Source organism: Myotis davidii, unplaced genomic scaffold, assembly GCF_000327345.1.
Source record: "Myotis davidii unplaced genomic scaffold, ASM32734v1 scaffold733, whole genome shotgun sequence".
Lineage (NCBI taxonomy): Eukaryota > Metazoa > Chordata > Mammalia > Chiroptera > Vespertilionidae > Myotis > Myotis davidii.
The window spans coordinates 253,819-275,894 of record NW_006284956.1 but is presented as its reverse complement, the minus strand read 5'-3'; the positions used below and the strand labels follow the sequence as shown (position 1 = coordinate 275,894).

The 22,076-nt window shown below is 49.0% G+C and overlaps 1 protein-coding gene across 2 annotated transcripts in view; it reads left to right on the top strand.

Annotated features, from left to right (window-relative positions):
* The window catches only part of PYGB (phosphorylase, glycogen; brain), a 42,753-nt gene that overhangs the window by 7,380 nt on the left and 13,297 nt on the right, over positions 1-22,076 (top strand). For both annotated transcript variants that reach the window (XM_006755239.2, XM_015558431.1), the window contains exons 2-13: positions 3,736-3,837; positions 5,840-5,918; positions 8,632-8,735; positions 12,298-12,429; positions 14,041-14,152; positions 14,516-14,598; positions 16,135-16,278; positions 16,858-16,950; positions 19,334-19,480; positions 20,332-20,495; positions 21,308-21,422; positions 21,889-21,990. In XM_006755239.2, the coding sequence (XP_006755302.1) occupies positions 3,736-3,837; positions 5,840-5,918; positions 8,632-8,735; positions 12,298-12,429; positions 14,041-14,152; positions 14,516-14,598; positions 16,135-16,278; positions 16,858-16,950; positions 19,334-19,480; positions 20,332-20,495; positions 21,308-21,422; positions 21,889-21,990 (1,377 nt within the window). The remainder of the gene's footprint in view (positions 1-3,735; positions 3,838-5,839; positions 5,919-8,631; positions 8,736-12,297; positions 12,430-14,040; positions 14,153-14,515; positions 14,599-16,134; positions 16,279-16,857; positions 16,951-19,333; positions 19,481-20,331; positions 20,496-21,307; positions 21,423-21,888; positions 21,991-22,076) is intronic.

Genomic DNA, 22,076 nt, shown 5'->3' with positions numbered 1-22,076 from the left:
TAAGTAGATGGAATAGCCAGTTTATTATGTAACATGACTACTGTATCTGTGCAGTGAGCATGTGCAGTAGTGTGTTTACTATGCCTACTGCATCTCTGCAGTGAGGGGATGGAATAGCCAGTTTACTATGTGACATGCTATTGCATTCCTGGCAGTGAGTGATGGGATAGCCAGATTACTCTTTAACAGGCCTACTGCATCGCTGCAGTGAGGGGATGGGATAGCCAGATTACTCTGTAACAGGCCTACTGCAGCCCTGCAGTAGGTGGGTGGAATTATCAGTTAGCTGTTCATTTGGTCTGTTATATATTTGCAGTGAGTGCATGCAACAGCCAGGTTCCTTGGCGCCCTTTTAGTGAGTGGATGGAATAGTAAGTTTATTATTTTTTTATATTTAAGTATATTTTTTATTGTTGATAGTATTACAGATATCTCCCCTTCCCCACCCTCCACTTGAATAGCCATTTTCATATGGAGCTGGCCTAATGCATCCCTGCACGTGAATGCATGGAGTGGTCAGTTTACTATATTACCAAGCTACAGCATTTCTGCCTGAGTAGGTGGAACAGGCAATTTACTATGTAAGAGGCCATGCATCTCTGCAATGAGTTTGTGGAATAGCCAGTTTGCTATGTTACTGGGCTGCTGCATCCTTGCAGTGAGTGGATGGAATAGCCAGTTTAGTATATAACTGGCCTTCTCTACTCCTGCAGTGAGTGGATGGGATGGTCTTCTTTATCTCTGCAGCAGTTGAAATAATGGTTCCTATGGCTCTTTCTTATAAGTTATCTCAGTCGTGGGTTAAGGAAAGGAGTGCTACCACAGTGTCCAAACCGGTGTCTTAAATATTTCTAATAATGTAATTGTAATGAATATAAATAATTACTGGTTTGCTGGACCTGGGAGTTAAAGGAAGATGATCTAGAGCAGTGATCTGTAGCCTTCACTGCCTATAAACCCCATCCTCTGAGATTTTGTTTTTATTAGTCAGAGGTGGGACCAGCCAATGGCATCTTTTTAGCACACCCAGCTGTTGTGATGTGTTTTAATTGTGAGTGTGAAGTTAGCCTGACAGCAGATAGCTCGAAGTTACTTTTTAGAAGCGGATGATGGGTGATGTTTTGTGTTGCTGATTACCCTGACAGCTTGCCAAGTAGAAGTGGGTGAGACCATCATTTTATGCGATTAAGAAGCCTGTTTGAGTGTGTGCCATGATTTTTCGTAGAAGACAATTTGGTCTTTTCTCTTTCAGGTTGTGTTGGTTAATAATCTCTTCCCACTTGGTTGGACCACACAGTGCCCAGATATTCTGGCCCTGGCTGGTTTGGCTCAGTGGAGTGAGCGTTGGCCTGTGGACTAAAGGGTCCTGGGTTCGATGCCTTGGAACCCGCACACACCCAGGGCACACACCCAGGTTGCAGGCTCAATCCCCAGTGGGGGGCGCTCAGGAGGCAGCCAATTAATGATTCTCTCTTATCATTGATGTTTCTGTCTCTCTCCCTCTCCCTTCCTCTCTGAAATCAATAAAAATATAAAATAAGATTTAAAAAAATCATTCTGGATGTTTATGTCAAGGTGTTTTGGGGATGAGATTCTCATTTGTATCAGTGTACTTTGAGTAAAGCAGTTACCCTCCCTGGTGTGGGTGGTCCTCTATCAGTTGAAACCCTCGTTAGAACAAAAACTAAACCCCACCCCCTCCCCAGCAGACTGCCCCTTGGACTCCAAATGCTCACTCCTTCTTGGGTTTTCAGCCTGTGGGGCCACCCCTGTGTTATGTCAGGGCCAGCTCTGCCCTGTCCAGCAGCGAGCAGCCATTTGCTGTGGGAGCCACTCTGCTCACCTGGCCACGGTAAGATGGCTGCTAGTGTGTTGAGATGGGGGCACACACAGGATATAATGGACAAGAGTAGCGTTGCCGCGTTTTCAAGGATGACCCATCTCTGCTTATAGAATCATGTTCTTCCTCTTGGTGAAGGTTGAAAGCAATTGCCCCAGTATTTTTTGTTTTTGTTTTTTTCTCTCTGAATGTTAGAAAAAGTTCTTTCTTTCCTTTTCATGCAAGGCATTCAGACCTCTCTATCCAACAGGCTCTAAAAACTCTTTCAGGAGAGGGAAAAGAAGTTGGAGACCTCTGAGATTTCAGTGTGTAAAGAGCAAACTAAGGCTCTACCTGTGGATGCTCAACTTCATTTCTACAGCTCGAGTTCATTAATGCCCAAGATGTCTTTAGAAAATGACATCTGTGTTGATCTACTTTTCATCTGTTTGTGCTGAAGAGCTTCTTTTATACTTTCCTGTGATGTTTCCTGTGAGTAATAAGTAAACCCAGTTTTTAAAAAATGAAGGCGGGCCCTGGCTGGTTTGGCTCAGTGGATAGAGTGTCGGTCTGCGGATTGAAGGGTCCCGGGTTCGATTCCAGTCAAGGGCGCGTGCCTGGGTTGCGGGCTTGATCCCCAGTGGGGGGCATGCAGGAGGCGGCTGATCGGTGATTCTCTCTCATTGATGTTTCCACCTCTCTCTCCCTCTCCTTTCCTCTCTGAAATCAATAAAAATATATATATATATAAAAAATGAAGGCGGTCTCTAGGTCATTTAACATATGGCAAATTGGTTTAGCCACTATGAATACCGTATGGAGGTTCCTCAAAAGATTGAAAATGGAACTGCCTTAGAATCAGCAATTCTACTTCTGGGTATATATTTGAAGAAACCCAAAATACTAATTCAAAAAGACATATGTACCCCTATATTCACTGAAGGATTATTTACAATTGCCAAGATATGGAGGCAACCTAAGTGCCCATCAGTAAATGAGTGAATAAAGAAGACATATAGTAAGATATACGATGGACTATTACTTGGCCATAAAAAGAATAAAATCTTACCACTTGCAACAGCATAGGTAGACCTAGAGGGTGTTATGCTAAGTTAAATAAGTCAGTTAGAGAAAGACAAATACCATGTGATTTCACTTATATGTGAAATTTAAAGAACAGAATAAAAAATAAACAAAACAGAAACAACCTCATAGATACAGAGAACAAACTGTTGTTTGCCAAGTGCGTGGGTGGTTGGGGACTTGCTGACAAAGGTGAAGGATTAATAAGTTCAAATAAGCAGTTATAAAATAGTCATGGGGATGTGAAGTGCAACATAGGAAATATAGTCAATAATTTATAATAATAAAAGCATAATATGCCAGTTAGACCGGATGTCCTTTCCGACAAAGCCTCAGCAGGCCGGGGGCCTAGGCAGAGGTGGCAGAGGCGCCCGGCCACAGCAGCGGTGGGTGGGGGCCAGGGCCAAGGCCCTTGCACGAATTTCGTGCACTGGGCCCCTAGTATTGTAATAACTACGTATGGTGCCAGGTGGGTACTAGACTTACGGCAGGGGAGAAATCACTTGGTAAGATACATAAAGGTCTAATCACTATGTGGTACATCTGAAACTAATATAACATTGAATGTCAACTGTAATTGAAAAATTAAAAAAATAAAAAGAGTATAAAGCCAAAAAAGAGAAGGGTTCCCTCATGAGATGCCCTTGGAAAACTGAGGGTGGTCAAGGCCTGCTGAAGGGAGCGAGTTCATTTGGGGATGTGCCAGAAGTTCTGAGTTAACATAAATGATACCCCAGTGTAGGTTCTCTTAGGAATCCACCCATCATCATCATCATCTGCTTGTGCGTGGAGATGGAAGGAGAGATCTAAGATGCTTTCTTTTGCTCTCTCAGCGCATCTATTATCTTTCCCTGGAGTTCTACATGGGCCGTACTCTGCAGAACACGATGGTGAACCTGGGCCTACAGAATGCTTGCGATGAAGCCATCTACCAGGTATGGGTCCTGGGGCCAGGCTGCCCAGTAGCCTCTCCTGTTGCTCTGAGGGTTTAGTTCAGGCCCCACAGAGGTGAGCATTGACAGAGGTGAGCGTGGACGTTAGAATTTGCCACCACCTAGGACCTGGGAAACATCTGATGGTGTCCTCTGCCCTTTGTGAGGGAGAATGGGTTGGTGGGTGATGCTCCTCTTTCTCAAGGGGAGAAAGTAGGAACTGGATAGAGAGCTATTAATACAATGGAGTGCAAGGGCTCGATGGCATTGTAATTCTAAGGTCTGGAGGCTTCTGGAAACCACTTATTCCTCACTCCCACCCCGAGGACAGATTTATAGTGTGGCAGAAGTATTTGGTATTGTCACACTTCTCATGGCTTCATTGACCTGGTAACCTACCCCCAGGGTCCCTCCTCAGCCCTTAAGATAACCTCTGGGGCTCATCCTATCCTCTAGTTATAAAATTGCCCTTTCTCCCCTAAACAGAACAGAAACTGCCTTTTCTTAAGGGCTCTTCATTAATAGTTGTTTAGTGGGAGGTCGTTCACAGTTCATTTGCTGTTTTAGAGCAGAGCTGGCTTTGATTGTGTCTGTTTTCTGTCTCTGCCCCACTTGCCTGGGAAAGGTCTTTGTCCCTCACCTAGATGCTCAGTGTAGAACTTTTGGAGTGTGAATATGCATCGCTTCTGCCCTTTTGCACATACACAGAAGGGTCCTTACCACAGTCGTCCTCCCCCCAAGAACCTTCCACTGCTTCTGTTTGGGTTCGGTTTTGGTTTTGAGGTGGGAGGTGCTCTGGGGGCCCTCTTGGAGGAGGTGTGGTGTGAGCCTTGCAGGGCCATCAGGCAGCCCAGCATTGTGAGGGATCATGTCTCCCCATCCAAGACTGAGCTGGTAATGTGCCGGGTAAATCCCCCCACATTTTCCAGATATTTTTGGTAGAACACACTCTTTGAAATTGTTATGGGAGTTAAGTCAGTATTTTGAAATCTAAATCAGATGACTGTATGTGTTAGCACCATTCAATTTACTTAATAGATGCTAAGCTATTTTGTATGACTTTTATGTTTTTAATTTTCTCACAACTTTTCTTCCACTCTTCATAATTTATTAGATTCTCACAGTGTGGTCTGGAGACCCTCAGGTTCCCTGAGACCTATTCAAGGGTTCTGCTAGGTCAGAACTATTTTCATAACACTAGGATGTTATTTGCCTTTTACACTCTATACTTCATGAGTATGCGGTAGAGTTTTCCAGATGCTATCTGATGTGTGATATTCCAACAAGTTGAATGCTGGAGCAGAAGCTCCTTTAAAGAACTTTGTAAAAATATGAAATACTGCAACTCTTCTCAGTAAATAATTATTTGTTTTCAAAGATAGTTACTTTTTTATTAAACAGTGTTGTTGATGTTAATGTGATGGGTTTTATCAAGTTTAAAATTAATGGAATAATTATCAATACAACATAATTGAGAGCCCTAACAGCTCTGTTCTGGAATGGTTTTCAGTTAGGTGAAGTGGTTGTGACTTTGTTGCTTTTTCTCTAATTTTTAACATACCATATCTGTTTCATAAGTTGGCTTGAATATAATTGCAATGCCATGGAAAGGTGTTTTTAGACTTGGGTTTAAAAAGATGTCACATGATTATCATTAGACCATGCAAAATTAAAGAATTACTAAAACCATTGGTTTCATTTTTAGGAAGCATGTTATAATCTGTCCACTATAAGTAAATTAATAATATGGCAGCATATATCTTTGGCTATTAAACCATGTCTCATTTTGACTATAGTTCTTAGGTAATTTGACAGCTTTTGAAATACCTGGAAACTTTCATTTTTGATCAGCGATTAAGCATCAGATTTTAACATTGGACTTTCAGGTCTAAAAGGAAGCAGACTCTACCCTTTGATATAAACTCACAGGATTTAAATATCACTCCACCTGGTACTTGAGTGAAAATATAAGTAATGTGAAAACATTGCCTGTTTTTATTCACAGTTGGGGTTGGACCTGGAAGAACTGGAGGAAATAGAAGAGGACGCTGGCCTGGGGAACGGTGGACTGGGGAGGCTGGCAGGTAACCCCAGGCACCTACCTGTCCAGGACAAGCTTGTCCTCACGTGGTGCCTTGTCAGCGATCACATGGGGAGGCCAAGGCCGGCCATGGGCCTGGCAGTGTTCTGACAGGACAAAGGGGTCCCTCAGGTGGATGGGAGAGTGTGTGCTCCAGGTCAGAATCTTTGCCTCTGGCAGGGAAAAGTGCAGGATGTATGTCTCTGTCACCCAAGGGGCCCTACATAAGGATCATGAAGACCAGGCTTGCCAGTGTTGGGTGACTGGTGCTGGGAAGGGATTCCAATATATCAACCACTCTGCACAATCCCAAAGCCAGTCATTGGGAGAAAGACACACACACACACACACACACACACATACATACACACATACACACAGCTTACAGAGCTCTCTCCCTTTGGGGCATGTTGCTCCCTTGGTAAGCTCTATTTGAGAGCATACTCAGTTGTTTTTTATCTGTTTTAATTATTTTGGCCAGTGTTTTAGGGGAGAGGGAGCTGGGTTAAGAATGGCGAAGTGGAAATAGCCGTCACAGTGAGAGTTGATTTTACTGTGCACATCAAGGCGCTTGGGCAGTGTCTCTAAGGGCAAAGATGAGTTAGGTTTTGTGCTGCTCTTGTATTGGGGGGGCCAAGGGGAGGGTGGGCTCAGGCCCCTCCCACTTGGTATCATGGCCCCTTTTGGGAATTATCATTTTGAAAAGGGAGCAAATGCCCTAAAATTTAGCGGTGGGAGGTGCATGTGCTTGTATATTTTAATTTTAAAGCAAATTCTTCACAAATTCTAAATGCAACATGTTTATCTCAAACAAAACAGCGCATGGATCTATATAGAGAAACAATTGGCACCCTGGCCCGGGTGACTTAGTTGGTTGGAGCATCATTCCTTTCACCAAAGGGTTGCAGGTTCGATTTCCGGTCAGGGCACATACCTAGGTTGCGGGTTTGGTATTTGGTCGGAGCAGGGTGCATACGGGAGGCAACTGATCCATGTTTCTCTCTCACATTGATGTTTCTCTCCCCCACCCTTCCTTTCTCTAAAATGCAGTAAAAAGCTTGTCCTTGAGTGAGGATTAAAAAAAAAAAAAGTAAGAAACAATTGGCAAGGCCTGCCCACCTTCCACCCTTAGTGTGAAAAGCCCATGTGTGTCCTGGGCATCCTGCTCTCCAGGCAGGGCCCTGCCTGCGTGTATGATGCTGAGGTCACACCACACAGTGAGCCAGACAGAGCTTCCTTCCCCTGCAGCCCGCCGGGAGCCCCCGTGTCCTCCAGCCCGAGGGCCAGTCCACCCAGTCCCCTTCCCCTGATGGCATTCTGTTCATCACAGTAAAACCAGAACCTGCTTCCCAAGCTCCAGGGAAGCTCCAGGCCGGCTGGTGTTCTTTACTGGAGTGGATCCTCACCTCTCCTCTTACCCCAGAGCTGGGGCCTGTCAGCCAGGCAGTCCCACCCCCTGCCCTTCACAATCCACTTACATCCTGGGCATTTTCAGGGCTTCCCCAGTCAGATTCATGTCGACTACCGGTCCTGCCACTTCCGGGGTGCCCCTGGCCTTTCCTGTGGGCAGGTGTGATGGCACCTCCTCCTTTGGGCCCCTCTGGTTCCACAGCTCCTGTCACCTGCGCAGACTTGGCAGCCCAGCCCGCTGTAGCTTAGTATGTCCTCTGTCCCACCCGTGAGAATGATTTCCTCAAAACAGCAGCCCAGGTCTTACGTGTTTGGGTTTTCCCTATTTCTCTCCTGCGGGGAAGGGCCTGGCCTCCAGGAGCCTGTGCATGTTTGGTGAATTAGGCATATTTTTGTTGTGTGTTTATTTTTGTGTTTTTTTAAAAAATATATTTCTTTATTGATTTACGAGAAGAAGGGAGAGGGAGGAAGAGATAGAAACATCAATGATGAGAGAGAATCATTGATTGGCTGCCTTCCGCACGACCCCCACTGCAACCCGGGCATGTGCCCTTGACCCGAATCGAACCCAGTACCTTTCAGTCTACAGGCTGACTCTCTTATCCACTGAGCCAAACCGGCTAGGGCTGTGTGTTTGTTTTTTGCTTATTTTGTGTAGAGTTTTTTCCCTCCCTTTCTTTCTTTTAACCCAGAAGGCTAATAAGACTACCTTCTGGGTCTCAATTTAAAGCATTGTGCTTTCTTTTCCCCAACACATTTTGATCGGAACAAGGGGTCAGTTGGTGACATGCTGCTCCAGCCGCTTCCCGCACACTCTGGGTGCACTTTGGCCCTTGGGTATTTGGCATTGCGGACAGTGAAACGTACATCCCCAGCCCTTGTTTCTGTGCCTTTTCCACTAGTGATAGATGTGCCCCTACCATCCAGACAGCTTGGATTTGGGGTTGACGGTGTGGGGGATGGGAGGCCGTCAGTCCGAGTGAGACTCTGGGAGAAAGTTGGCCGTGGGACTGATTCAGAGATGCCCCAAGTGTGGCTGTGTTCTCTGCATCTTCCCACCACCCCAGATTTACCCCACACAGATATCTTCTTGGTGTGGCCCCGGGCTCTCAAGGCGAAGGGAGTGAGGGTATATTTGAGTTTTCTTTTTCATGGTAGCTGAAGCTGACGGTGGTCAGCACTGAATCCCTCACACCTTGGAGGCTGGCATCCCAGCGCCTGGTTAACTTAGGGCCTTGCTTCCAGGGGGCCTCGATCATGTTGATTGTCTTTGATCAGAAGAAGAACTTTGTGTTTGAAATTTTCAGCCTGCTTCCTTGACTCGATGGCCACCTTGGGCCTGGCAGCATATGGCTATGGAATCCGCTATGAGTTTGGGATTTTTAACCAGAAGATTGTCAATGGCTGGCAGGTGGGTGAGACTTGGTTCCTTCACTCGTTTCCAGCTCTCGTTTGCACAAGAAAATAAATAGGTGCACTTTCCGTTCAGCTTTTAATATTTAATTTCTTTGAAGTTTAAAAGAGATTTATTTCAAAACACAACAAAAAAAGCTTTGGTATTTCAAAACCCAGCGATCAATCACTAGAATGTTAAACACTTGCCCTGAAACCCAGGAGAACAAAAACCACGGAGCTCCACGGACTCACTGGAAAGGGACAATGTGCAAACCCGAGAGTGACCCGAGACCCAGGCCCTCCACACAGGCCGTGAGTGGGCCCCCGAAGGCCACCCCTGTGGTGAGATCCAAAATCACCACCAAGATCCACTGTCTACAGTGGACGCAAAAGCCCTCCCAGCTTTTAGTATTTTAAACTCCTTCATGGAGAGACTACATGCCAGTCCTAGACAAGCAGAGGTCGGACAGGTCAGGGCAATCCTACGAGCTCCATGCTTTCTTCATATTCCCCAGGGGCCGGCAGAGGCTGGTCCCCTGCGTGAGCTCATTGCACACAGGTGGGGTGGGGCCCAGAGCCTGCTGGACCTTACAGGGGGCTCCAGGGGTGGAGGTTGCGTGGAGGTGGTGAGAATATCACAGGCGCATGCTGGTTTCTGTTGTGTCTCAGGGCAGAGCCCAAGTGGCCCCTCGCTGGTTCACCCTCAGAGGGACAGCTGACCTGGAGCAGTTAAAAAAACAGTTGTCAGTCTTGTTCCCGCCTTCCTCCTTACCTCCCCGACACCAGTGAGAGAACAGCACCGTGTGGGGCTAGAGGCCAGACCCTGCGAAGGAAAGGGGCCCTTAGAGTGAACCTCAATTTTAGAGCATCAAACCACAGCTAAGTGAGGTGGTCAGGACCACATCAGTGAAGGGTGTCACCTGAAAATGCAGTCTCAGTGTCCTCTAGGCCAGTGGTCGGCAAACTGCGGCCCCTTGAGTGTGGCCCTTCCGCAAAATACCACATGCCGGCGCGCACGTACAGTGCGATTGAAACTTCGTGGCCACACTCAAGGGACCAAAGAGCCGCATGTGGCTCGCGAGCCGCGGTTTGCCGACTACGGCTCTAGGCGAGGCGGTTCTTCCCCTCATTTGGCATTTCCAAACGGAAGGCATAACTCTCCATTTGGGTGCAGAATAATTTTTTTCTAGTATAATTTGGGGCCGAAAAGTCACATATAAAGCCAGGATGTGGTTAGGATTGGAAAGTTTTGTAACTCAAGAGTAGTATAGTCTCAGTGAAATAGCTGATGACCGGGTTGATGGAAATGCCCTATGTCTTGATGGGGTTTGAGTCACGCAGGATGCAATTGTCAAAACTCATCAATGGTACCCACAGGATTTGTGCATTTCACTGTAAATAGAGTAACCTAAAAAATAAACACATGATGAACTGTACATACTAGTAAAGACGTGCATGCTGAAGTGGTCAGGGGAGGGTGTGTAGGTGTCTGCAACTTACTTTGAAATGCACCCAATCATTAATGGATCAATGGATAAATCAAGTGTAATGTTAACAATTATAGAGCCTAGATGGTGAGTGTGTGGGTGTTCACTGCCAATTCTCTTAACATTTCTGTATGTTTGAAAATGCTCATAATAAAATGTTGGCTAAGAAAATTATGGCTAAATGTGTAAAAGGAAACTTAAAACAGTTTTGTAACCATTGTTTAACTTATAGAAATACTCCAGCCTTAAAAGAAATGGCAGCTTTCCTTCTGGTACCTTTCAGATAATTTCACTCACAGTTTGTGTGTGTTTGTCAGATATACGTGTGTTTTGTTCTGTTGTTAAGAAGTGATGAAAGGCTTTTACTTTCTATTTTTGAGATTTTTGTTCCATTTTATTTAAAATATAGTTAGCACACACTATTAGTTTCAGGTGTACAACATAGCGATTCAACATTTATGTGCCTTACTATCTGGTCACCATGGTAAGTCTAGTAACCATCCACTATGCAAAGTTATTACAAAATTATTGATTGTATTCTGTGTGCCATGTATTATATCCCCATGACTTATTTTTATTATAACGAGATTATAAAATGACCGTTACCACCCTTCACCTTTTTCACTCATGCCCCTAGTCTTTCTCCCCTCTAGCAACTATCCATTTGTTCTCTGTATCTGTGAGTTTGTTTCTAATTCATTTTGTTTTTTTAGGCTTCACATAGAAGTGAAATCATGTATTTGTCTTCCTCTGTCTGACTTGTTCACTTAACATAATACCCTTTAGGTCGACTTGTGTTGTTCAGATGGCAAGATCTCATTGTGTATTATCACTGAGTAATATTCCATGAATATCACATCTTCTTTATCCATTTATATATCTTTGGATACTTGTACTACTTCCATGTTTTGGTTATTGTGAATAATGCTGCAATGAACATAGGGATGTGTATATCTTTTTGCATTAGCGTTTTTATTTTCTTTGGATACTCAGAAGTAGAATTGCTGGGTCATATGCTAGTTATATTTTTAATTTTAAAAAATATATTTTTTTTTATTGAGGAAGGGAGAGGTAGAGAGAGATAGATGATGAGAGAGAATCATTGACCAGCTGCCTCCTGCATGCCCCTTACTGGGAATCAAGCCCACAACCTGGGCATGTGCCCTGACCAGGAATCGAGCCTTGACCTCCTAGTTCATAGGTCAATGCTCAACCACTGAGCTACACCTGCTGGGCACATTTTTAAATTTTTGAGTAACCCCTATACTGTTTTCCACAGTGGCTGCACCACTTTACACATTTTCAAAGCAGTGGGCTTTCAGTGATTCTGTTTTTATTTTTAAATAACAGCTATTGGGATATCCAATTCTTAAAAAAATATTTTATTGATTTTTTTACAGAGAGGAAGGGAGAGAGATAGAGAGTTAGAAACATCGATGAGAGAGAAACATTGATCAGCTGCCTCCTGCATACCCCCTACTAGGGATGTGCCCACAACCAAGGTACATGCCCCTTGACCGGAATTGAACCTGGGACCCTTTAGTCCGCAGGCCGACGCTCTATCCACTGAGCCAAACCAGTTAGGGCACCAATTTTTAATATATTCACAAAGTTGGGCGACCATCACCCATATTTCCAGAACATTTTTATCACCCCAAAAAGAAACACAGCACCCATTTCCAGTCACTCCCCTGGGCCTGTCAGCTATTCATCTACTTTCTCTCTGGATCTGGCTGTTCCAGACCTTTCATATGCATGGGATCATATAGTACGTGGGTGTCTTTGACTCGACATAATGTTTTCAAGGTTCATTCATGCAGTAGCATGCAGCAGGACTCTTTTTATCGCTGAATTCAGGTAATTCTTAATGCCCTTTCACTTAAATGCATTTTTTCTGAATTTGGTTTAAGTTTGTGTTCTTCAAAGTCCAAATTGGAAACCTTCACACTGTAAATAGGCTGTAGTTTTGTTTCAGTGCCGGGTCAGAGTCATCTCGACAGCACGCTTGGTAGTGCTGACCAAGGGCAGGGTCAGCCTAGTGCCACGGACTCTCTCCCCTCCGTGAGCTGTTTGCTGCTGACTGCTTTCCAGGTCGAGGAGGCCGATGACTGGCTGCGCTACGGCAACCCCTGGGAGAAGGCCCGGCCGGAGTACATGCTTCCTGTGCACTTCTACGGGAGGGTGGAGCACACCCCCGAGGGGGTGAAGTGGCTGGACACGCAGGTACCCACCCGTGTTTCCCAGGGAGCGTGGGCTCGTGCAGGACCTCGGGGTTTCGTTGTTGAATTGGCTTGCTTTGGGAGTGGGAGGTGTGCACGCATATGAGTCACCACAGCTTCCCTAGAAGACCCAACTAAGGTAGAAGCCTGGCAGGTTTGCTTCTCATACCTTCGATTTCTTACGTTTTGTCCGAAACTATCCAGACAGTGGAAGATGCTGACCATGAGGCCACGCTCTGTAGTTTACCAGCAGCCGTGTGTGGGGGTGGAGACCAGCAGTTGTTTAATGGCAAGCAGGACAGACAGCACTGTGACGGGGACAAGGGCATTGATCCCCTGGGGGACGTACGCGGCTCCCCAGCAGGTGCTCAGTGTGCTCTCTCCCGCATGCTCCTGGTCCCCGGGGTGCCCATGGCTCTCAGTGGTACCCCAGGTGCGGCTCACCATTGACTCTGATGCCTCAGAGCCCCGTTGTGGAGAGAGGTCAGAGATGGCTGGAGGCCTAAAGAGCCTTAATTAGTACTTAACTTGAACAAGCAGAGAAGGGGATTGGTGCGTCTAAGTGTGCGTGCTTGTAGAAGATGAACGTGTCCGTGTGTGCAAGGAGGCCCAGAGACTACTGGGGCATCCGCAGCTGAGCGTGATGAGGGCCTTACCCCGGAGGGCTGGCCATGGAGAGGGAAGGAGGCAGTTGGAGATGCTTTGCAGGGCTTGTCAGCTGCTTGGACAAAGCCATGGGGATAGGGGAGCAGCGGGCGGGGTGAGGGTTGAGAGGAGATCCGAAGGGAAAGATGACACTGGGGCTTAAACCTCGTGGGGCCCTTCCATTGTCCTTTGTGGCTGCCAGAGCTGCTTTCATCTTGTAAAGCCACACGGTGCCCTTGTGGATGCTACCAAATGCATGTATGCGTGTGAGGGGGCCGAGTGGAGGGCCTGGGGGCTGGAAGAGACCTTGAGGCTTATCCACTTCTTCCTGTGCTTCCCAAGAGCAAAGCTGCCAGAGGGAATTGGGGGGGGAGGTGGCAGCCTCCGTAGGGGGAGAACAGATCTTGCACTTGCTGTTGGGAGCCGAGTGTGCGGGCTGGTTCGGCTTCGTTGAGAGTTAGATATCAAGGCACACAGCAGGAGGACCCTCCCCGCAGACATGGGAATGGAAGTCAGAAATGGAAGTGTGTTTGGGGGAACTTGGTTGAGTGAGAAGAGCTAAGGTGTGGAGGGCAGTGGACGAGGACACAGTGGTTGCTGAGGGAGCATGAGCAGGTCAACGCAATGGCCCCTCGAGGTGGGAGGAAGTGTTAAGCTGATGTCAGTACTGAAGCAGGTAAGGCTAAAAAGACTGTGGCCTCAGGAGTGCATTCAGGCTTACCTGTGAGGGCTGACTCAGGATGTCCGAGAGCTGGGGCTGCAGGTTTGGGTGTGCAGCAGGGTGGGGAGGGTGGTGGGACTGTGGCTTGGCACAGGGCAGGTTGGGTGTGTTTTGGGCAGAAGGAGAAAAGCTAGAGGAGGAGGAGCAGGTGCTTCCCGCTGGGCTGGCACTGCTCTGCAGGTGGGCCCAGAACTGGGCACTGTCTTTGGCTGACTCCATCCTGACCCTGACCATCTCTCCCTCGGGCAGGTGGTGCTGGCCATGCCATACGACACCCCGGTGCCAGGCTACAAGAACAACACTGTCAACACCATGAGGCTGTGGTCTGCCAAAGCGCCCAACGACTTCAATCTCCACGACTGTAAGTTATGCCCTCGAGTCTCCGTGGGGTGACTTATCTAAGACTTGCTCACACAGCTCCTTTCCCCTGTCTGCACTCTCACTGCTTCGGGCAGAGGGCAGGTTCCTGTGAGCAGAGGACTCCCAGGCAGAGCCCCCTGCCAGGCCTGCACCCTCAGGAAAGAGCTAGGGGCCTGGGGTCTTGTGGGGCGCATGGGGGATAAGGCACCCAGCAACTATTTGAGGGGGCGGTGGGAAACAGGCAAAACAACAGCTGAATGCCGGTCCTCAGGCTGTTGAGGGAAGCAAGTGCGACACCTGGGCATGAGGGCACACGGGAGAAGGGATGCAGGTCCTGACCGCACCATCTCATCTCTGCTCCTAGTTAACACGGGCGGCTACATCGAGGCGGTCCTGGACAGAAATCTGGCCGAGAACATCTCCAGAGTCCTGTACCCCAACGACAATGTGAGTAGCGTCCATAGTTTATCTCTATAGGCTGGGGCTCTCTACAAGGGCCTGCTTACTGGTGAGACCAAATGACTGATGCCAGTTTCCCAAGAAGTAGGTGACCCATTTGTCAAGTGGGGACAGCAGTCCCTATTTTGCAGTGACACCTTGAGACGCATGACAGTCATGGTTTGAAAAGTTCTTGCTGGTGCTCATCTCATCCTATATAATAAAAGGCTAATATGCAAATCGACCGAACAGCAGAACAACCAGTCGCTATGACGTGCAATGACCACCAGGGGGCAGACTCTCAACACAGGAGCTGCCCCGTGATGGTCAGTGTGCTCCCACAAGGGGAGCACTGCCCAGCCAGAAGCCGGGCTCACGGCTGGCGAGCACAGTGGTGGTGGTGGGAGCCTCTCCCACCTCCACAGCAGTGCTAAGGATGTCTGACTGCCGTGTTAGACCCGCTCCCAGGGAAGTGGGCCTAAGCCGTCAGTCAGACATCCCCCAAGGGCTCCCAGACTGAGAGGGCATAGGCCTGGCTGAGGGACGCCCCCCCCCACCAAGTGCACGAATTTCATGCACCAGGCCTCTAGTACTGAATATAAAGGTCACAGTCACATTTTCTATTGTCATTGAATTTAGTGTCTGGTGGCATTTTTGTTGTTGCTGCCAGAAAATCACCCTTGAAATCTGCCTATTTTAGTGGGTCCTATTTTTTTTTTTATCAAAGGAATATGTACATATAGTAGCAAAGAACATTGGTACTGAAAGGCTCACAGTAAAATGCTCCCTTCTCCTTGCACCCCCTTCCCAAGATTTTGATCAGATTCTAAAGCTTCAGGCACAGCATTTTCAGATGGGAGTTGGAGGTTGCATTTCTGGTGGCCCTGGTGTTCCTGGCACTCAGCCTGTCACATTAAGGGACTAGGCCAGGAGTGGGCAAACTTTTTGATTCGAGGGCCACAATGGGTTCTTAAACTGGACCGGAGGGCTGGAACAAAAGCATGGATGGAGTGTTTGTGTGAACTAATATAAATTCAAAGTAAACATCATTACATAAAAGGGTACGGTCTTTTTTTTCAATAGTTTTATTCATTTCAAATGGGCCGGATCCGGCCCGCGGGCCGTAGTTTGCCCACGGCTGGACTAGGCCCTCTTGCCTGGTGTCCTCACAGGATGGTGCCCCTTTGCTGGCTGCCCTTGTGCTCCCTCCTTATCTGAAGGTCACACACAGGTTAGGCCACCTGCAACCTTCCGTCTGTGCCCTCAGCTTCAGGTCACCTGACATCTGGGCCCCTGGATTGTGGGGATTGGGGTATCAGCACCATGCTCTCAAGGGCTCTCCTTTTATACACACATAACACACACACACACACACACACACACACACAGCACACACACACACACACACACACATCTCTCTGCAGTCCCTGGGGCAGGACGCCCCCACCCCTCAGCCTGATACCCCATCCTGGGTCCCGGGGGGCCTCTGAGGGCCTGTAGCGGCCCCAGTGTCTGGGTGGTGCCGGAGCTGTTCTGTTTCTGCAGTTCTTCGAGGGGAAGGAGCTGCGCCTGAAGCAGGAGTACTTTGTGGTGGCTGCCACCCTGCAGGACATCGTCCGCCGCTTTAAGTCCTCCAAGTTCGGCTGCCGGGACCCAGTGAGAACCTGTTTTGAGATATTCCCAGACAAGGTTTGTGTTTGTCGACTTGGGACTGAGCTCGGTGTGGGAGGACAGGATGCTCTCAGGCTTGGGTTCCTTCCTTGAGGCTGGGGCGTGGGTGGGATAGCAGCATCCCCTCATCTCGGTCTCCTCATCATCATGGGGGTGGGGGGCAGGTAGTCCCTCTTATTCCCCAACCAGGGCCACACTGGGCCTCGCCAGGAGTCAAGGCAGCAAGGACACTGAAAGGCTCCATGGGCATAGCCGGACGTGTTCGGCAGTATCAGTTCAATGACTTTAAATGAATCCAACATTCCCTAGTTGAGAGGGCCTTGGGCGGGGGTTGGGGGTCCTGCAGTCCTGGGGGCCTACTGCAGAGCAGACATGCTGCAGAGCCAACCCAGGGGGTCCTCCCGGCCCCCTGTGGCCCTCGGCCTGCTCCTTGGCCGGTTTCAAGCTAGCCCAGCACCTGCACGGCCCTGTCTGCTCCCTGCCATGATCCCTTAGACTCCTAAGGTGTGTGAGGACCTCAGGCCTGCACATACCAGCCATGTAGGTCCACTCCATGGGCACAAAGCGATTGAGGGTATCACCTTGTGTAAACTTCAGGTTGCCATTCAGCTGAACGACACCCACCCAGCCCTCGCCATTCCTGAGCTCATGCGGATCCTGGTGGATGTGGAGAAAGTGGACTGGGACAAGGTATGAGGACAAGGGTGTGGGGTGACAGTGTCTCCCACAGACCTGGGTGTGGGGTGATGGCGTCCCCCACAGAGCTAGGCACATGGGGGTGACAGTATTCCCTGTAGATGTGGACACACAGGATGACAATGTCCCCCTCGGAGCTAGGAGCATAGGGTGACAGTATTCCCTGCAGGACAGGGTACTGAGGTGATGGTATTCCCTGCAGAGGTACGCATGGGGAGACAGTATTCCCCTGACCTTGGAGTCCACCCCAGCAATGGTTGTGAGTGCTGAGCTAGTCCTACAGCACTGAGGGATTTGGCGGAATGGAGCGACGTTGTCCCCAAGGAGACAGGGGCTGAGGGGAGGAGAACAAAGTTCCAGGAGTAGGTCTGGTGTTCCTCCCCAGGGACTGGGACACAGTGAGTGAGAACAGTGGTGCAAGGACACAGGACACTTGTTTTGGAAGCCAAGGAAAGGATTCTGACACTCCTTAGGGCTCCTAGCATATATTTTCTCATCTTAGAAATCACAGCAAAAATCCCATAAGTATTACGTTTAAAGAAATACATTGCATCTTTACATGTTTTAATGATCAATTTTGGTCCTAGATTCTTTAGTATAGTGGTATGTCCTTGACCTAGTCTAATTAAATCAATATGTGAAACCATAAAACAAAGCTTACCCTGTTTTATAGAACGCAGAGCCCCTCTGTTGTCTTGGGGTGCACCTGGTGGGACTAGGCGGCCCATCTTGGGTCCTGTCCACTCCTGGCCAGTAGAGGGCAGGACCATTCAGTTTATGAGTGTTCTCCAGGCTGTGGGTGTCAAGTCGGTTCAGTGGAAATAAAGTAAAAACTGCTCAGTGCTCTATTTCATTTACCAATAAAGTACAGTTTACAGAGAATGCTTGTGCACTCTGGTGAGAATGCAGATTGGGGTAGCCACTACAGAAAACACTACAGAGGGCCCTCAAAAAATACAAAAATGGAACTGCCAAATGACCCAGTGATTCCACTTCCGGTACTATACATCCAAAGAAACCAAAACGCGAATTCTAAAGAGCACGTGCACCCCCATGTTTGCTGCAGTGTTATTTACAAATAGCCTATGGGGAAGCAACCCGGGTGCCCCTCTATAGACAGATGAGTAAAGAAGTGGGACAGCCCTGGTCGGTGTGGCTCAGCTGATTAAAGCATCGTGCTGTGCACAGAAGGATCACGGGTTGATTTCTAGTCAGGGTACATAGCCAGGTTGCAGGTTCAATCCCCAGTCTGGAGGCAGGCAATTGATATTTCTCTCTCACATCGATGTTTCTCTGTCTCCCTCTCCCTCCCTCTCATTTCCTCTCTCTTGAAAATCAATAAAAACATGTTCAGGTGAGGGTTAAAAAATAAAAGTCGTACATAATACAATGTAATATTACCTGGCCTTAAAAAAAGAGTGAAATCTTACCATGTGCAACAGTATGGATGAACCTAGAGGGTATTATGCTAAGTGAAATAAGTCAGTCAGAGAAAGACAAGTACCATATGATTTCACTTATACATGGAACCTAAAGAACAAAATAAACACAACTGAAGCAGTCTTATAGACACAGAGATCAGATTAATGGCTGCCAGAGGGCTGGGGGTTGGGGAGCTGGGTGAAAAAGATGAAGGAATTAAGAAGTACAAATTGATGGTTACAAAATAGTCTTGAAGATATAAAGTACAGGATAAAAAATATAGTCAGTAATATTCTAATAACTGGTGTCAGGTGGGTACTGAAAATATCGGGGAGAACACTTTGTAAAATCTGTGGTTCTCTAACAACAATGCTATACACCTGAAAGTAAGAAAAAAATAATACATGTAAACTGTATATGAAAATTAAATAAAATAGTTTACAAAAGAGGAAACAGGTGACCCTAGGTCAGTGATGGCAAACCTTTTGAGCTCGACGTGTCAGCATTTTGAAAAACCCTAACTTAACTCTGGTGCCGTGTCACATATAGAAATTTTTTGATATTTGCAACCATAGTAAAACAAAGACTTATATTTTTGATATTTATTTTCTATATTTAAATGTCATTTAACAAAGAAAAATCAACCAAAAAAATGAGTTCGCGTGTCACCTCTGACACGCGTGTCATAGGTCCGCCATCACTGCCCTAGGTAGTAGGGGAAGCTTTATTCATTGTGTGTTTTCCCTGGGTCAGGATGCATAATATTTGTAGATCATATCAGGAAAGTGGAGGGCATTGGGCCCAACTGCAGTTCTGAGAAGGTTCTAGACAGGCCCCTTTCTGGTAAGATCTTAACGACTACCTTTGATCCGAGACTCTCCCCTTGCTGAGGCATCTGGCCAAGAGCCAATTGTTTCTAAACAAAGCACAACTGGAATCTTCTGGAATGTTCTAGGCCTGGGAAATCACTAGGAAGACGTGTGCATACACCAACCACACGGTGCTGCCGGAGGCCTTGGAGCGCTGGCCTGTGTCCATGTTCGGGCAGCTGCTGCCGCGGCACCTGGACATCATCTATGCCATCAACCAGAGGCACCTGGATGTGAGCACTGGCCCTGCTGGAAGGGAGGGGGGTGCGGGCACGGGCAGGCTGGGGGGCTGCACCCGCATTACTGTGTCCCCACATGGCTTCTTGAACCTCATAGCCTCTGTCCAGCAGAGGAGTTTGAGATCTGGGGGCTGTCACTTGGTAGAGTGTTGGCTAGTCCCCACACCTAGCCCCTGCTAGATACATGGGAGTTATGGATTCAAGTCTGTTTTTTTACTATTAACTTTCATTGATATCGAGAGGAAGGGAGAGGGAGAGAGAGAGAAACGTCAATGATGAGAGCGAATCATTGATCGGCTGCTGCTTCCTGCACGCCCCACACTGGGGATCGAGACCAAAACCCTGGGCATGTGCCCTGACCGGGAATTGAATCGTGACCTCCTGGTTCATAGGTCGATGCTCAATCACTGAGCCACGCCGGCTGGGCATTCAGGTCTTTTTAAAATGTTCCTATTTCCTCGTGGGGCTTGGATTTAAGTGTCCATTCTTGTAATGCCAGAGATGATGTAGCAGCAGTTGGGTGATTTGGAAACAAAGTCCGTGTTGTCTTTGTTACCTGCAGAAAAGGTAATGGTACAAACATGAAGTCACATGGCATGGCTTTAGCCCCGCTGGTCCTCTGGTCCTGCCGCTGACAGCCGCTCTGCCGCGTCCCCCTGGGCTTCCCCTGGGCGATGCAGGGTGGGAGGATGGGCTCTTAGAGGTGCGACCAGGGCATGTGAGTGCAGGTCTGGGGTGCAGCAGCCCCAGGATTTTCTTGGAGGAAACCAAACTTCTCTCAGGGAGCCCCTGACCATTGCGAGCCCTCCTGCCCTCCTGCTCATGCCTCTGTCTCTTGGCAACAGCAAGTGGCTGCCCTGTTCCCTGGGGATGTGGACCGCCTGCGGAGGATGTCTGTGATTGAGGAAGGGGACTGCAAGCGCATTAATATGGCCCACCTGTGTGTGATTGGCTCCCATGCCGTCAACGGCGTAGCGAGGATCCACTCGGAGATCGTGAAGCACTCTGTGTGAGTGGGGCCTCTGTCCTGGGCGTGGGCGTGCCTCCGTCTGACCCCACACCTGCCCGTATGCACGGCGGCTGAGGTGTGTGGCCCTGCTCCACACCATCACTGTGCTGCCCTCGTGGGCCATGGCTGGCCTGCCCAGAGCCCCTTGGCCAACAGGTACGATGGTGAGGAGCTGATCCCTGTCATCACCAGTGGCTCCTGCTTTCTGCATTGTGGCTCTGCTCCTAGAGCCTCTGCCACTGGCCAGGTGCCGGGAGGGCCCCACAGCACGCGTGTCCTGCCTTGGACCGGGCAACTGTCAGGGTGTGATGGGCAGTGGCTGATCACTGGGAGAATGGAGGAATCCTTAGGTCAGATCCCCTGGGAGTGGGATGTGATCCTAGAGCCCCTCCTTCCACCCTCACACTCTGAGCGTGCTGGGCGGGCCCCGGCCAGGGCTGTGCCTGTGGACACGCCTGTGTGCCTGGCGCCTGCCCAGAGGCTTAGATCCCTACAGCAGATTTCTCAGGGGGAGGGTGTCCCCATTCTCCACTGTCGTGATCACCTCAGAAAAAGGCCAGGTCCTGCTGCCTGTGAGGTTACCGCTAGCCGCCTCTGCACAGCGGGCGTGGGGCGCGTGGAAAAGCGTGGGCTGCGTGTGCGCCTCCCTCTGCCTGTGCAGCGATGCTGGCGGCTCCACCTTCTCTGGGAAACGAAGCAGGAGAACTGAGCTTCAGGACCCTCCGGGCATTTCCTCACAAGGTCCCCGTGTTCTTGCTCGCCTTGTTCAGAACACAGCATCTGTCACCGTTGCCTGTTTTCTGTGGTTTTAGCTTTAAGGATTTTTACGAGCTGGAGCCAGAAAAGTTCCAGAATAAGACGAACGGCATCACACCCCGGCGGTGGTTGCTCCTGTGTAACCCGGGCCTGGCTGACACCATCATGGAGGTGAGGCCGGCCACCTCTGGTCGCACGGGGCCCAGCTGCCACCCCGCCCCCCGCCCCCCCCACATGGGAGTGCTGGGACAGGCGGGGCAGGAAGTCAGTGGTCTCTGGGCCTAGGGGCGGGGTAGTTCAGAATCGAGGTTCTGGGGTTTCAGGAGGGGCTGGGGTGGGGCCACCGGCCAAGCAGCAGCCATAGGCCAGTAGCCAAAGAGGTTTGTGAGCCAAAGATGTCGTAGTTGGTGGACTCGCTCAGGTGCTCACTTGGGAGGAAAGGAATGAAGCTTCCTACCTGCTAGGTGTGTGCCAGGCTGGGGGGGGGGTGCCTGGTGAGGGCCTGCGATGGGGCACTGCCCGGCAGGGCTGTGTGTGTGTCAGGGAAGGACGGAGAGTGAGTGGGAAGCATGGGTGACCGAACGGGGAACAGGTCCCAACACAAGCAGAAACCACGTGTTCCTTTACCATTCTCCAGAAAATCGGGGAGGGTTTCCTGACGGACCTGAGTCAGTTGAAGAAGCTGCTGCCCCTGGTCAATGACGAGGCGCTCATCAGGGAGGTGGCCCAGGTCAAGCAGGTAGGCCCGCGTGCCGCCAGCCCAGCTGCCTCAGACCTAGCATGGCGCCATGTCCCCACCTGCTCTGCGTGTTGGGGCCCGTCCCC